The sequence below is a fragment of the Podarcis cretensis genome (genome assembly GCF_951804945.1).
Source record: "Podarcis cretensis genome assembly, chromosome: 11".
Classification (NCBI taxonomy): Eukaryota; Metazoa; Chordata; class Lepidosauria; order Squamata; family Lacertidae; genus Podarcis; species Podarcis cretensis.
Window position 1 is genome coordinate 21,942,646 of NC_137180.1, and position 15,804 is coordinate 21,958,449.

The 15,804-nt window shown below is 40.2% G+C and overlaps 1 protein-coding gene across 8 annotated transcripts in view; it reads left to right on the forward strand.

The window, feature by feature from the left end:
- The window catches only part of TRIM36 (tripartite motif containing 36), a 52,450-nt gene extending 37,017 nt beyond the window's left edge, over nucleotides 1–15,433 (forward strand). For 4 of the 8 annotated variants that reach the window (XM_079995455.1, XM_079995456.1, XM_079995457.1 and 1 more), the window contains exons 5-11: nucleotides 979–1,074; nucleotides 3,819–4,072; nucleotides 5,304–5,428; nucleotides 6,286–6,579; nucleotides 8,998–9,295; nucleotides 10,406–10,498; nucleotides 13,551–15,433. In XM_079995455.1, the coding sequence (XP_079851581.1) occupies nucleotides 979–1,074; nucleotides 3,819–4,072; nucleotides 5,304–5,428; nucleotides 6,286–6,579; nucleotides 8,998–9,295; nucleotides 10,406–10,498; nucleotides 13,551–13,917 (1,527 nt within the window). In that variant the 3' untranslated portion in view covers nucleotides 13,918–15,433. The remainder of the gene's footprint in view (nucleotides 1–978; nucleotides 1,075–3,818; nucleotides 4,073–5,303; nucleotides 5,429–6,285; nucleotides 6,580–8,997; nucleotides 9,296–10,405; nucleotides 10,499–13,550) is intronic. The other 4 variants (XM_079995459.1, XM_079995460.1, XM_079995461.1 and 1 more) reach the window with 1 other exon arrangement.
- Nucleotides 15,434–15,804: the final 371 nt, after the last annotated feature.

The following is a 15,804-nucleotide window of genomic DNA, read 5'->3' on the forward strand; positions in this document are numbered from 1 at the left end:
TCTCTGGGGAACCTTAAGGCCTAGGAGCAGCCCTGGCTGCAGTCTGCCCAACACATGCTCTCGAAATAGCCATGGTGGTGCCATTTTGATAGCTTTAGAGGTAAAATTGTTTTTGGTTTTATTTAACTCACCAAATTACATTTTTTTTTTTTTTTTTTTTTTTACAATCGGACATTTTTAATTGGATGTTGCCAGCCTTAACCCATAAAACAGAGGTAGTGGTTATTGCTCATAAAATGTTTAATGTTCTTGAAGCATGGAAGTTTAAATTTGATTAACACTGTTGACTATTCCTAGCATGGCTCATACCAGCTGTTCAAACAGACAAATGTTTTATGATTGTGTTTGTAGAACAAATGACATTTTAATTATTGAATTCACTTCATTCTGTAGGGACTTTTTGTCACGATGGGTTTTTATGTATGAACCATACTTTGAATAAAGCAATATTCTGATGACAGGAGTGGATTGGTACTCCTTTATTCAGACTCTCAGTTACTCTTGTTTCAGACTGAAGCAGTCTAGAAGTGATTACAGATGTTCTGATAGAATGAAGTGGCATTGGTTTCCATGAATGAAAGCTGGTTTTCTTCACCTGTACTGCAGTTGCAGAAATGACTTTCAGGGCAGTGCACATGTGGATCATGACCAGTTCTACCACACACTCTTTCCCATCATGCTTTAGCTGTACTTACTTGAATTATACATTGTTTTGTATCTCACAGCCAGTGGCAATTAGCTGTAGTAGCACCTAAACACTTGCTTGGATGAGATGGTATTTTGCATGACACTGTTGCTTGTTGAAGGGGATTTGCTTACATATTTATTTAATGTCCTGATATTCCTCTGAAAAGAGCCCCCAAATTCCCTGTTTGCTCGAGAGATTCTGCTTCAAAAAGCAGCAGAACATTTAGCCTTAGAATTCCTATGCAATGTTTTTACTTTTTTTCTAACCAGAATTGCTGCTGTTTTTAATAGGAGAAACTTTCAAAAGACATAAACTACCTCATTAGTAAGGAGAGCCAGGTGAAAAGCCAGATTACAGAACTTGGTCTTTTAATGAAAGAGGCAGAGGTAAGAATTATATATTGGCATGTGTTAAACTCTCTTGTGATGTGTGTTCATTTTTAACAATGCTCATTTTAATGTTAATTTATGCATGTTGGCTAGGTGGTGTTTTGTTCAAGGCAGTAAATAAATGATTTTTAATAAATAAGCTTTCCCTAAAAAAACCCCCATGTATATTAGCCATAGATCAGTCATTTATATTTAAAATACTTGCATACAAATTTCTTTAAAAGAGGAGTGGTTCCTAGATAGGTACTGTATAATTGTTAAGCTGTTGTGCTAGGAGTGATGAGACTTGGGTTCAGATCTCTACTCAGCTACAAAGCTCACTGGATTACCTGCAACTCAGTCGCTATCTTTCAGCCTAACTTAAGTTTACACTACAATGTATTTACACTACCCTGAGCTCCTTGGAAGACAAGTGGGGTGTAAATGCACCTAATATGAATCCATCGGCTATTCTCTCTCCTTCTTCCTCAGGTTTTAGTTGGTTGTTTCAAAACTTACTTCCCTTTCCCAGTTCTTTTTTTCACAGAGATCCAGTTATTCATCCAGTTATTTGGCAGAGTTGCCTATAAATGTGTTTCTAAAGAACATAATAAACAAATTACGTAAGCTGAATAAGAATCTGGCATACTTGGTTAGTAGGTGGGTAGAGAATATTTATCTTCATTCTAGGAATTGGGGTGAAAAGATCTGCCACAGTAGGCTGGTATTTATAATGCAGATTTTTTTTAAAAAAAATGTTGACTGTGATGAAGGATATACCACAATGTGGTATTGCATGCAAAGTGTTCAGATGGCAATACAAAATCGTAACATGGGTTAGAGGAAACCAGTACGCATTTCTTAAAAGCAAGTACCAGTAAGTTACATCCTGAAGCAGATGAGACTGCGGGGAGAGGCTTATATTGGTGATGGTAGGCATTTTGCAACCATTTTGGCTGAAGGCAAGTTTAACATTTGTAATACTGGAATGTGTGAATACATTTTGGAGTTTCTAAGAAAGTGGTGCTTCGTAAAGAAAGAAGTCTGAAGAGTAATGTGAGAACAATGTTCCAAGAGCAACAATGACTTTAAATAAATCTTAAGGCAAGAAAATACGTAGAAACATTATCCATAGAGCCTTTGTACAGATTCCATCGGATATTGATGTTGCAAACAAGAGTATTTGATGGAAAAGTTGCAATCTCACAAGGAAAATCATTTCACCTGTGTGTGTGCTCACATGAGACATTGGAGACAGTGGCGGATTTGTGTGTGTGTGAGGTTGTACCCAGTTTGGGAGCCTGATGCACTTTTGCAAGCAAATTCCCTCCCCCTCCCTGATACCACCAATTTTGGCGGCAGTGACAAAATGATGATTATAATGTAGACACAGTGGTTGGGGGTAGGTAGAACCCAGAACCTGATGAAGATCCTTCACCACCAGATCTAGCGTTTGACGAGCAAGGAGGGGACAATAACCTCTTCTCAGCTGGTCTGCATTGATAAGCTGAAGATGGTGGATTGAGCTCTGTCTGTGCGCATATCTGCCTGCGTGTCCTTTGTGCATGCATGTGAGAGTGCAAGACTGGGCAGCACACATCCACTTTTGACCACCCCACACTGTTGCCATGAGATCCCCAGAGGGTTGTCCAAGGGTGAATTCGACCATCTTGCCCCAAAAGGTTAGCCACCCCTTCTGATCTGCAAGCTCTAGGCTCTGTGGTTTAGACCACAGCGCCACCCGCCAAGCTAAACTTATACTTTTACCTAACAGGGCAAATACCAGGTGGTAAGTAGTGGATTCACACTAGAAAAAAATGCATGGAGGGATGTAATTTTCCATTTAGGTTGGAACCAATATTTTCAGTGAGGTGCAGATACTTGCATATTTGAAAACCCTCCAAAAACCAACTGTTATTGAAATAGTTTTGAAATAAGTACAGTGGTAACTTGGTTCTCAAATGGCTTGGCTCCCGAACAAAGTGGCTCCTGAACGCCGCGAACCCGAAAGTAAGTATTCCGGTTTGCAAATGTTTTTTGGAAGCCAAACGTCCGACGCGGCTTCTGCAACTTCTTATTGTATGCAGGAAGCTCTTGCAGCTGATTGGAAGCCACGCCTTGGCTTTTGAATGGTTTCAGGAGTCAAATGGACTCCTGGAATGGATTCAGTTCGTGAACCAAGGTACCGCTGTATCCAAGTTATTACTTTATCTTTATTGTAGCCAAAGGGACAATGAAAGTGATTTTAAAGGCTTGCATTATAAATACTGCTATTTTTTAAAGTCCCACACCTATCTCTTGATAAAACAAAATAGTAAATTTAGGAGTTTTCTTTGAGTTTTTGTTAGAAATTTATAATTGGATGTATTTTCACACAACTAACTTCAGGTGAGCCTCACTGTCACCTGAAAATGAGAGCAGCTCTTCACACATTTTGCAACATCTGACTTGTCAATAACAGCTCTTATATTCAGGCCAGGACAGCTGTGTGAAGTGTTAATTAACCTAGCTTGGAAGTGGTTCTTTGTAACTTTGAAAATACAGTATGTAAGTGCACTTTGCTCCAAAAGCTTAGATTTTCAATGTCATTGTTTTGCTAAAAGCAAGAACAAGTCTTCTGGCAGACTACAAATTTTATTACGGCTCTTCAGATCCTTGAAATGTTAGCAGGTATGGACTCTTGTTTTTGCTGCAACAGACTGACCTAGCTACCTTTGGAAATTGTTCTGGTAGTTATTGAAAAATATGTTCCTGTTTTTCAGCATAATGGTGAAAGAGCTAAGGAAGAAGCATCTCACAGCTTCGATAAGTTGTTCGATGTTTTGGAAGAGAGGCGAGCAACTGCACTCAGGGCTATTGAAGCTTCCAAAAACCTAAGACTGGAGAAATTGCATTCTCAGATAGAAGAGTATCAGGGACTTCTAGAAAATAATGGCCTTGTAGGGTATGCCCAAGAAGTTCTTAAAGAAACAGACCAGTCTTGTTTTGTTCAAACAGCGAAACAGCTTCATGAAAGGTATGCCATTTATATTCTAAAATGTGTAGATGATGTCCTTCAAAACATGCCTTGTTCTTCACCATAATTTGAGTATAGAGATCTGCATGTGGGGCAACTTCCCTTATGTGGAAGTAAAATTATTTTCTGCCCACTTTCTGTATTTTGAATCTAAGTGATATGTTTTGAGATCATGGGTCTCAAGTAGCTCCAATACACTTGTAATTTCTTTGCAGAGGAGAACATCCTATTAGATCGTGTCCCCACTTTCTTTCAAACTAGCTTATGTCAACTATGCATCATAAAGTTTCTGATTAATTGAATAATCAATATATAATAAACTACTGGGGATTTCAATTCCACTGTTACATAGGAAAGTCAAAGAAGAAGAATACTTAGGCAGGTGACTCGTTTTATTCATTCTAAGACATTAGCAAAAACTAAAGGATCATATATTTTAGTATGGGTCTCTGGAAGGTATTGTTCATTTGCAAGATCTTTTCTTTCTCTCACTTGTAAGAGGCTAAAGCAGTCGTACTCAAAGAGTGTGGTGCACCAGCCACACTGATGTGGCAGTAGAAGATAGCAAGTGTGCTGGGCAGATTCAAGGACAATCAATATTATATTTTGTGAATGATTCATGTTATTATGTAGCTGCATTGTTTTAGGCTTTCTGAATGTCTTACAAGCATATTACAAAGTACAGTGGTGCCCCGCAAGACGAATGCCTCGCAAGATGGAAAACTCGCTAGACGAAAGAGTTTTCCGTTTTGGAGGCGCTTCGCAAAACGAATTTCCTATGGGCTTGCTTCGCAAGATGAAAATGTCTTGCGAGTTCCTGCGGGTTTTTTCCCCTCCCCCCCTTTTTCTAAGCCGCTTATCCGCTAAGCCGATAAGCCGCTAAAAGCAGCTAAAAGCCGCTAAGCCGCTAATAGCGCTAATCTGCTAAGCCGTCAATGGGCTTGCTTCGCAAGACGAAAAAACCGCTAGACGAAGAGAATCGCGGAACGGATTCTTTTCGTCTTGCGAGGCACCACTGTAGTTGTATTCTATGTTACAAATCAAGCACTGCTAGAAGTTGTTTCTTTTCGTTTTCCAATGCATTTCTTATCAGTAAAAAAATTAGTGTGGCGCAAGCAAATTTTTATTCTGAAAGTGTGGCCCAGAGAGAAAAGTTTGAGAACCACTGGCTAACTCGTTAAGAAAGAATGCATATGTATATATCTAGCTAGTAAAACTTTTCCACATACAGAATTCAAAAAGCAACTGAATCTTTGAAGAGCTTCAGACCTGCAGCTCAAGCTTCTTTTGAAGATTTTGTTCTTGACATAGCAAAGCCACAGGAGGCTCTTGGGGACATGTCTTTCCTTTCGAGTGGTAAGTTGGAAAGGAAGCTCTGCTTAATCCCGCCCCTCTCCCCAACATAGTCTTTCCAAACACAATTTGCTCTCAGTTGAGTTTTCAAAGTTCTTCAAAAGCCAGTTGTATACCTGTAACAACTATGGGGATTTCTTAGTACTAGAAAATACCCTAATAGGCCATGCTACTATTGGGCATTTTGGGGGAGACAGAACAGATCCTTTGTATTGAAGAAGTAATCATAGTGTGGCAAGGTCAAGTCAGTATTTGACATAGAAGAAGAAGAAGAGAAGAGTTTGGATTTGATATCCCGCTTTATCACTACCCGAAGGAGTCTCAAAGCGGCTAACAATCTCCTTTCCCTTCCTCCCCCACAACAAACACTCTGTGAGGTGAGTGAGGCTGAGAGACTTCAGAGGAGTGTGACTGGCCCAAGGTCACCCAGCAGCTGCATGTGGAGGAGCGGAGACGCGAACCCGGTTCCCCAGATTATGAGACTACCGCTCTTAACCACTACACCACACTGGCTCTCAGCTGTGTGTGCTGTCATGCACATGCCGGAGTTGCTTTTTCTTGTAACCTAGTTGATCTCAAAGCATATTTAGATTGGGAATGAGTCCAGGAAAGGTGTTAGCAGGAGCAGCCAATGATTTCCCTGGAGTTTAATGTATTGTTACCAAGGGATTTGGTAGACGGTATGAGCAGCACTGCTGTTGAGTGAGTGACAACCAAGGATGAATAAGATCCAGCACAAATTCTGTAGAATTCCCTCCCAGCCCAACAACTATCAACTTGGAGATGTCTTTGTTTTAATTTAGTGAAGTTAAAAGCTTGTTTACAAATCTAAAAAAAATATTCTTGTATGTTTAATTCAGGTGTTGATATACCAGAAATCAATGAGGAACAAAGCAAAATGTATAACAAAGCTTTGATCTGTTGGGATCATCCACAGAAAGCAGGTTCAGCTGATACTTACATCCTTGAATATCGTAAACTGAACAGAGAAGATGCTAACCCAGCCTGGCAAGAGATTGAAGTCTTCGGCAAGAGTGAGATCATCTCTGATCTTGACACTAACAGCAGCTATGCCTTCAGAGTCAGAGGATATAAAGGATCTATCTGTAGCCCTTGGAGCAGGGAAGTTACCTTGCACACACCTCCAGCTCCAGGTACAATTCACGTATTTTTGCAACTCCCAAACTGGTGGCTGTGGAAGGTTGAGGTCTTGCTGTGCATACATATATGAACACTCACACAGAATTATATCCATCACCAAGTTATAATAAAATTCCATTTAATGAATATTTTAAGTTCCCCACTCCGCCTGCTTTAACCATGAGCCCCAGTATTTAGCCCAAACAGGTAGCTCTAGCAATATTTCTGAAATGTGCACAGGTTTGCTCTTTGGCAAGCTTTTAAGGTGAACTCCATAAATGGGGGCAACTACAAGAAGTGTTTCCATATCCTATTTAAACTTGGTGCAGTGATTTGTATTGTTAGAATGACACACTTGGTTGATCTTAGGAGGAGGCAGTCCTAGCTTCTGTTTTATAAACCACTTAACATTTACAAACACTAAAAATGCAGTATCTCTTTGCAGAGATACAACCTGAGAAACAATACCAAAACAAGCAAATGCAGATACTTAATTGTTTAATAAAGCTACGTAAATGTGACCAGGTGCAATGGCTATTGAAGGAGACAGTTTTAGGAGAGGAAGGACCAAAAGACAAGTATTCATAGTGGAACAAATGAAATACAAAGGAGAAGTTACGGTAACCATTTAGAGCTCTATTAATAAAAGAGAGGTCTCTTTTGATCACAAAAGCATTAGTACAATGTGCTTCTGATGACTCAGCTTTGTTAAAAGGTGGGCAGTTTCATTCCCCTGCACCAAGACTTCTGAATAGTTTCCAAGGTCAGCCCAGTCACCATGTCTCAAGGTAATGACTGATGAACACCAGGGCCTCATCAGAAAGAATAGGCTGCAGTTTTCTTACCATGCGTAGCTGCAGTGGAAGCGATGCCCTTGGCTGCTAGAAACACCTGAGCTTCTAGGTACAACAGCTAGTCCTGAAGCACTCAAGGCTTCTGGGTGTGAGGGGCTGGGGGCAGGTGGGTGGTGAGGTTGGCACTGGCAGAACCATTCCAGCACTATCACCAGTGTGCCCTGACATGGCCACTGTCCCTTCAGGTAAGTGACAGCAATACTGCTGTGGGGACGGTGGCTTCGTAGCATCGCCTTACCATGCTGGTTACCCATCCCGCATAAGTCTTGTGGTCTGCTACCCAATCTTGTTTGGATTCAGTTTTGGGTTGGGAGTAACCAATAACAAATGCAGCTGTCACTACACAACGGCAAACATTGGAAACATATTCAGATAATGTGTTTATGTCTAAAATAACACATTCTATTTGGTCAGTGTGTGTACCAATTGTGCATTCCTTCGCTGTATGTAGTAGAACAAAATCTAAACCTTGAGTGTTGAAAATTAGTCTCAATTGGTCTTTATATACTTGAATTTGAATGGTGCCTACATATGTTCCTCTATAGGTACTTCCTGGAAGGAGATATGTAGTGCCAAATGTAAAGAAATATGACCAGATTGAATCATTTGAATCTGAAAAAAGAAAACATCCTTTGATGCCAGCCGAATAATTTTTTAGGGAGAAACGAAACTAATTATATTTCATTTAAAGAGCATAGAATGCACAAGGGATGAAGAATCATAGAATCATAGAGTTGGAAGAGACCACAAGGGCCATCGAGTCCAACCCCCTGCCAAGCAGGAAACACCATCAGAGCACTCCTGACATATGGTTGTCAAGCCTCTGCTTAAAGACTTCCAAAGAAGGAGACTCCACCACACTCCTTGGCAGCAAATTCCACTGTCGAACAGCTCTTACTGTCAGGAAGTTCTTCCTAATGTTTAGGAAGATGACTGAAAAGTTCACTCTGCCAAAAGTTGATCCATAATGGGAGGACTGGGCTATGGAATCAAGGGAATGGTTCTCTGAATGAGAGGAAGAGCCGGAGCGTCGTACCACAGAGATTATTTATTAGTAGAAGGCTACATTAATTGTGAATATAAAATTAAGTTAGTGCTGATGGTCTTCAGCACCTGAGAGCTCATACTGCCTTTCCCTTCTTGCTAAAGAACCAAGGAGGAGATTGTAAACCATAGCAAGCAAAACTATTTAAAATATTAGAACTTCGTAGCAATCACAGTTTCTTAAAATATCAGATATTTAAGGGAAGAAGTGACAATGTAGTGCCCCAGTTGTTGGCAATTTCAAAATTACGATATAGAGAAGCCAATACCATTTGGCCCACAAAAAGAAATTAGCATAATTATGGTGTCTTAAGGAGAAGAGCATCCTTTGCATCATGCTTATTAAAACAAACAAAATCTTGGGAGGTGAAGTTAATTGCACTTTAATAGGATTCATGGTGCCACTAATGTGTTCTAGTAATTATGTCTGAGATTCCTTGTCCAGTCTGCTGATAGAGTAAAAAAGTGATTTTAAAAAAAATAATTAGGAATATCTCAATCATTAGATGCTGATCTAGGATGCATATTTTTCAGTTTTTAGTTTCCTTTTCGATGACAAGTGTGGCTACAATAGCGAACACCTCATGCTGAATGCGAGGAGAAATGCTGTGGAAAGCAGGGCTGGATTTCCTTTGCTTCTGGGAGCTGAACGTATCCAAGCTGGTTGCTACACTACATTAGACTATGTTGTTGGAGACACCGGTATTGTGAAAGGGAAGCATTTCTGGGCTCTCCGCGTGGAGCCCTATTCATATTTGGTGAAAGTAGGAGTTGCATCTGATGCTAAGATCCAAGAATGGTTCCAAAATTCTCGTGATCTAACAAGCCCAAGGTGAGTAATACTTTTCGTCTCTTTCGTAGAAGCTAATGCAAAGGTTATATAAGATAAAAGCCATATTGGTTGAAGTAACAGCTGGATTGCTGCCTCAGCTGCCTTCACACGGGGAAGGCAGTCTGCCTCTTTCTCCTGGTTTTAAATTCTCAAGTTTTAAATAAAACTTGGGATTCCCCCAAGCATGCTGATACACCCCACTTGCTTCTCGGCAGCCATCTTTCTGGTTCCATTTCCAAGATTTCACTATTAGAGAGTGATTGTTTCTTTTTAGAGATTTTGTTTCAAGTGATTTCAATTGGAGTGGGTCTCTAAAAAAGCGACATGCTCTTGATTGCTTACTCATGCACATGTCAACATGACATTTGTTCCTGCCTTTCCCCCCTTGTGAATATTGGTCACTGTAATGTACATTTCCTACAACTTGTATAGGGAAGAGGAACACAGATTTGATGCTAGTACTTGTGTATCAGAGTTGGTGCTCGCATTTGTGTATCAAATATCTATATATGCATTTCCAAGAAGCACATGGGCATAAAAGGACAGATTGCTGATTTCGTTTTGACTTGCGTGCTTGTACAAGCTAAATTTCTACTCAGTGCAGCAGCAGCAACAATAAAAAAGCATTCAGCTCAGAAGTGCGATAGAGTGTGATTCAAAAGCAAACTGTTACAGATCATTGCTCAGCACTGCAGCAGCTCACACTAGCAGGCAAGAAGCCTCCTTTTTACAGTATTGTATACATTGCTTAAATTGAGCAGAAATAATATGTGCATGCATGCAGACAGCAATGCATTCATGGCTACTCTTCTAACTCAGCTCAGACCCTTCAGGTCAGTCTCCTTTGACCTCCTGCTTCTAGCAGGAGGGGTGGAAATGAGGAGGACAGGATCTAAGCTGCCTTTTCAACTTCTATTAGCTTCTTTTCACGTTCAGCATCTGGGGAAACGAATCCTTCTGCACTGGATGATGATTCCTATGCGGCTGCTGTGATGGGTATTTTGCTAATGCTGGCTGCCCATATTTGTCCTGAGTCAGTTGCTTTGTTCATAATCCTTGTTTTCCCTCTTCACTAGTACTGACAAGTACCGTTTTAATTTTTTTTTTAAGATTACAGTTGCGTGACACTGTCGGGGAGAGAAAAATCTTACAACATGAAGAAAAGGGCCAGAAAGAGGAGGAGGGGGGAAGAATGGAAAAAAGGTGGACAATTTTTTAAAAAATTAATACAGTTTGAAATTGCACATTTCTCAGAAGCACAGTCCAGATTGTTGCTAGTAGATATATACACCTGGCCAGCTACTTTACATCCTATGTAAAGCAAAGATGCAAAGACTTGTCTCTTCAGCATGTGTAGATGGGGGCTATTTTGGCTTCCCACCTGTTGCTTGATTCCCAAGGTTGATTCATGCCTTAGGCTCAACCTCTGTATACCTGCATTTTTTGCTGACTTACATATCTTCATAGCCTTGGTTCTTCAATTTTTATTTATCATACACTAGAACACATCACAGTAAACACAAACTTACAATGAACTACCCAAAGCAGGAATTTGAAGTGTTTACTAATCTCTATTATACAGCCATCTTTCCATCCCTCAGACAATTTTCCTTCAACCTCCTACCCTGAACCTGAAAAAAGGAATTAGTATTATTTGCAGAGTGCTTTCTTCTTCTTTTTGAGAGTCTCAAAATGATTTCCTCCCCCAAATCCTGACTCAACTGAGGGTGGAGGTGTATGTTAGAAGAAGGTTCGAACTCACTATATGATTTTGTAAGGCAAACATGTGTGCATGGGATTTTGCAAGAGAGAATTGGAAGGTGAAATGGAATAGTAATACTTCCTAGCTCTCAAATGCTGCTGCTAGTAATTTCTACCATTACTGCTACACTCAACGGCAGTGTTTTTTCCTGTTGCACACTTAAAAATGGAAGTGAAGCCTGTTTGGGAGAAGAACTGGAGGCCGAAGAGATTTCATGGGTGTGGGAGGTGTTACATCAGCAAGTGTGAGCTTGGGAAAATTTGTCCACAGGGATATAGATGGAAACTCTGTAACCAGTATGTGGGTAATAACCTGCACAGAATAAATCCATCATCATCATCATCATCTGCCTTAAGAAACAAAGAGTTGTATCCAATGGTGACTTGGCATAGAAGTGCTTCTGCTGGGGCCAACCAAGACTCCTTCTTTGTGCTAATCCCCCTTGCCAATTGCAGCCCTCTAACTTCCTCAGACTCGGCCCTCCAGATGTTTTTGGCCTACAACTCCCATGATCCCTAGCTAGCAGGACCAGTGGTCAGGGATGATGGGAATTGTAGCCTCAAAACATCTGGAGGGCCGAGTTTGAGGAAGCCTGCTCTAGTCCATACCATTCTAGAGTGTCCCATAACCAGTGCTTTTTTATTGGGAGGGGTACGCAGGGGTACGCATACCCCTAAACATTTTGTGAATCTCAGTTTGGCCTCATTGACGGCAGTATTTCAGTACGGGTAGGAAAATGAGAGTACCCCTAAACATTTTTATTTATTTTTTTAGGGGGGAAAAGCACTGCCCATAACCCTTGGGAAAAGCTTTTGGGAGTCATTGGATAGGGGAGGATCAGTGAAAATTTTGAGAGAGAAAATGTGAAGAAGATAAGTTACGACACACAGACGCTTATAATTTCCAATTTAGACCTGGTCTTTCTGCTCTTGGCTGTTAAAGTTCATGTTTTCTGGTAGCCAACATCCAGCAGCTCATTTTTAAGAGTGTAGATTCTAGCATTAGGGTTTCCTGCTTGCCAGGAATAGGATCCTACTTTACCTGCTGGGGGTTCCTTTGTTATTTGCTCTACCTCAGTTCACAGACAGCAGTAGCTTCTAGCTGTAAGGTTCTTGAATCCAGATAATTACTCTCATTTGTGCTCAATTATCTGGAAGCCATGTTAGGGCTGACCTAGTTCATAGTGATTTTTTGCAGAGGAGAACTTATCGCTGGAGGCCTGCATATGGTAAGTCCAGCAGAATTACAAAGGAAAGGTGTTTAATATTTATAACATTTGGCAGAGAACAAAATGGTAAATGACACTGCAAATTTTAATTCAAGAAAGTTTCTTTCCACAGAGGAAATAGTTCAGGGGACGATGGTAACCAGGTACATGCTCTCTATAAAATAGAAAGAAACAACAACTTGTAGTTGTCATGAACTGTACCTTGTATTCATGTTGCCAGAGCCTGTTTGGCTTCACTTCCTCAAACATGAGAACACTGCCACTGAAATACTATTTTCAGAAGAGGAATTACTTTCACTGTTTCAGAAAGTTAGAATCCTCTTTTGATTCGTTTGTTTTATTGAACGTTGCTGATAGACGTTACCCTGTAGCATAGTAGCATAGTCCTCTTGGTCTCAGGGGTACCAAAGTTGCTACTTTACGCCAGGCTTCCTCAACCTTGGGCCTCCAGATGTTTTTGGCCTACAACTCCCATGATCCCTAGCTAGCAGGACTAGTGGCCAGGAATGATGGGAACTGTAGTCTCAAAACATCTGGAGGCCCAAGGTTGAGGAAGCCTGCTTTACGCAATGCCTCAAACTTTGACCTCGTATACTATTTTCTCAACTGTTTACATTTGTACTTGGCCTTCCTCAGGGGAAATCAAAGCAGCATTTTAGTCTTACAACAGCTTTTGAAGCTGAGAGACAAGTGACTCTTATCCAGATTTCCTGAGCTTGCTTCACAGTTGACTTACCTAGATTTTCATTCTTCAAACACATTTTGACTGCTTCCATCCTGTGGAAGGCAGAAGGCACATCAAACAAGATGGGGGGGGCAGGATGCCCTATATGCATTGTAATTGTTGCTTGCCTTGAGTCTTGGCCTTTGGCAGTACACTTTAAGAATGTGATATCACTTGAGATGGATGTAACATATCTCCAAGGACACAAGCCAGGATCCTGCTCCAAGGACCTTGCTGTGGTCGCAAGTCATACTGGCAGGATCACGGAGGAGGGCCATTTTTCCATTGTGAAAAAATGCGGTTAACTCGCATGATCATGCATGCAGTTCTCATTTAAATCTGCACAAATCTTCCTTCTCCCTGCCCTCTAGCATACTTTGGGACTGCATGGCAGAGGATCTGGCTTCATGCACAATGTTTTAAGGGTCTGTGTTTTATTGTGTGAAATTTACTGTGCTGGACTGTGAGAAAACTTTGAAGATTTTAGGAGATATTCCAGTATGTCTAGTATACATCAATCAATGTTGTGTTCTTCTTCCAGATATGAACAAGACAGTGGTCATGACAGTGGGAGTGAAGACATCTTTGTCGAGTCCTTGCAGCCTTTCACACTGGTAACCTTAGGCATGAAGAAATTCTTTATTCCTAAGGTTTCTCCTGCTCCAGCTGCTTCCAAAGATTCTATGAACAGAATTCTTCCCATGCCATCATGCATTGGAATCTGCCTTGACTATGACAAAGGCAAAGTTGGATTCTATGACGCAGACAGGATGAAATGTCTGTATGAGCGTCAGGTAGACTGCTCTGGTAAAATGTATCCAGCTTTTGCATTGATGGGGAGTGCAGGAATTCATCTGGAAGAAACGATTGCAGCAAAATATTTGAAATACGAAGATGAAGACATGTAATGCCCAAGGATCCATCTTTAGCATTATGTCTTAATTACATCATATCTCCTAAGTGCTTTTGCTGCAACCCTGCTTTTGAGTCTTTCTGTTTTCGTTTCGTTTTTTAAGTGTCACAGAAATTTTTCCATCTCTACCAGATTTCTTTTTGTCCGGAAAGAGCTTTCTGGAGTCACCGCTTGACCTGTCTTTTGGCATGCCTTTGGAGCCTTCAGAAATCAAATGGATTAGCAGTCTCATTGCCTTTCATAAGCAGGAAGTCTGGTGGCTATCTGGTTTTAAATTCTTACGTAGCTGATGCTTGCTGGCATTCACATTCCATTTTAAAATGGAAACGGGCCCTATGTAACAGTGCATTACTTATGGTTATGCATTATGTATGCTCCTTGCTTGAAAAGGAGTTTATTTCACTACATTGCGAGTGGTTAGGTATCCTGGTTACTATATTTGCATGGGAGCAGAGTACATTGTGAATCTACACTGCAATAGAACACATAATAATTGGGAGATAGATGTGAATCACAATGATTGCATCCAAGATGGATTTATTGTGACTCAGGCAATTGACTTTTACAAACCTGTCTGTCTATGAGTGATCAATAGCAAGGTTCTTATGTGTGTTTTCAGTGTTGTTGTTTATTTCCTATATACTGTACTTCAGTATATTTAAATATAAGTGCAATTTCTCTTGAAACATCAGACCTTGCTGTTGAAAACTGCATAGAGAGAGATTTAAAAATGCAGGCCCAAATGGTAATATTATAGATTTTTTTAAAAAAAGAAAAAGTGAACATTTTTTTGTTTGCATAGTTTATGCTGTAACTTCATTTAAAAAAAAGGTTTTTAGTGTGTTTAGAATAAAGTGTACTGACCATTAAGTTTGGAACACTTTTGCCTTAGGGTGCCCTTGTCAATTAGATGTGTTAGCTAGAAAGTAATCCATACAAAACTGACTGAAGCTCCATATAGTCTGCTTAGCTTGTGGCAAATGTCGCTCTTAAGCAGAGGTTGGTGAAGCACTGCACTTCTGATCATCGTTTTCTTTTGGCGGAATTAAATTTGTGTAATATGTTTTGCTAAATACTGTTTAAAAATACTGCAACAGGTTTCCCAAGGTTTGGCAGCTGCTGATCATTCGGGATCATAAAACTGTAGCCCAAAGCGTTACTTTTAGCTTGTGTTTATTTATGAGATGCTGACTAAGCCATAACTTATTTATTGTACAGTGAAGTGATATTCTGCTTTTTAAAAAGAACCACCCCCCCACCATAATTTAATCAACAAGTGGATTTGGACATTTCTGCTACTTTTATGCACCATACTGTTTCAATCAGTACTGAGAATTAGTGGATTGTTTGGGACCTATTCAATATAAATGTGGTGCTTACACTTCAGCTGAAGGGACCAGGGGCAAAGATACCCCTTACCTGTCTATGCAGAGCTTCTTGCTTTAAACTAAAATTGAAAAGTTTTAAACCACCCAGGAATGTTGTGTCATGGTTTCATTTGGTCTTTTTTTTAGAAAAGGGGGAAAAAACCCATCCAGTTTCTACTGAAAAGAAAGAGCACTTTACATTCAGACTAAGTGAAACCTTGTGTGGATCATTCACATATAGCTGCTATAACTAACAAACCTGTTAGGGACTACTGTGTGATCTGCAAAGCTCTATACAAGTGTACATCATGTAGACAATTTTCAGAAGATAATATTTGAAGCTTTAATGCAAACCGTAAGGCCTTGTTTGAAAATATTGTGAAGTGGAAATGTAACTTTCTCAAGATTTTTTAAAAATAAAGTATGTCAAATAAAAATGTCCTTATTAAACACTCTTTGTTATTACTAAGATAATGGCAACTCCCTAATAACAGTTGACAACTGGATTTTAGGTG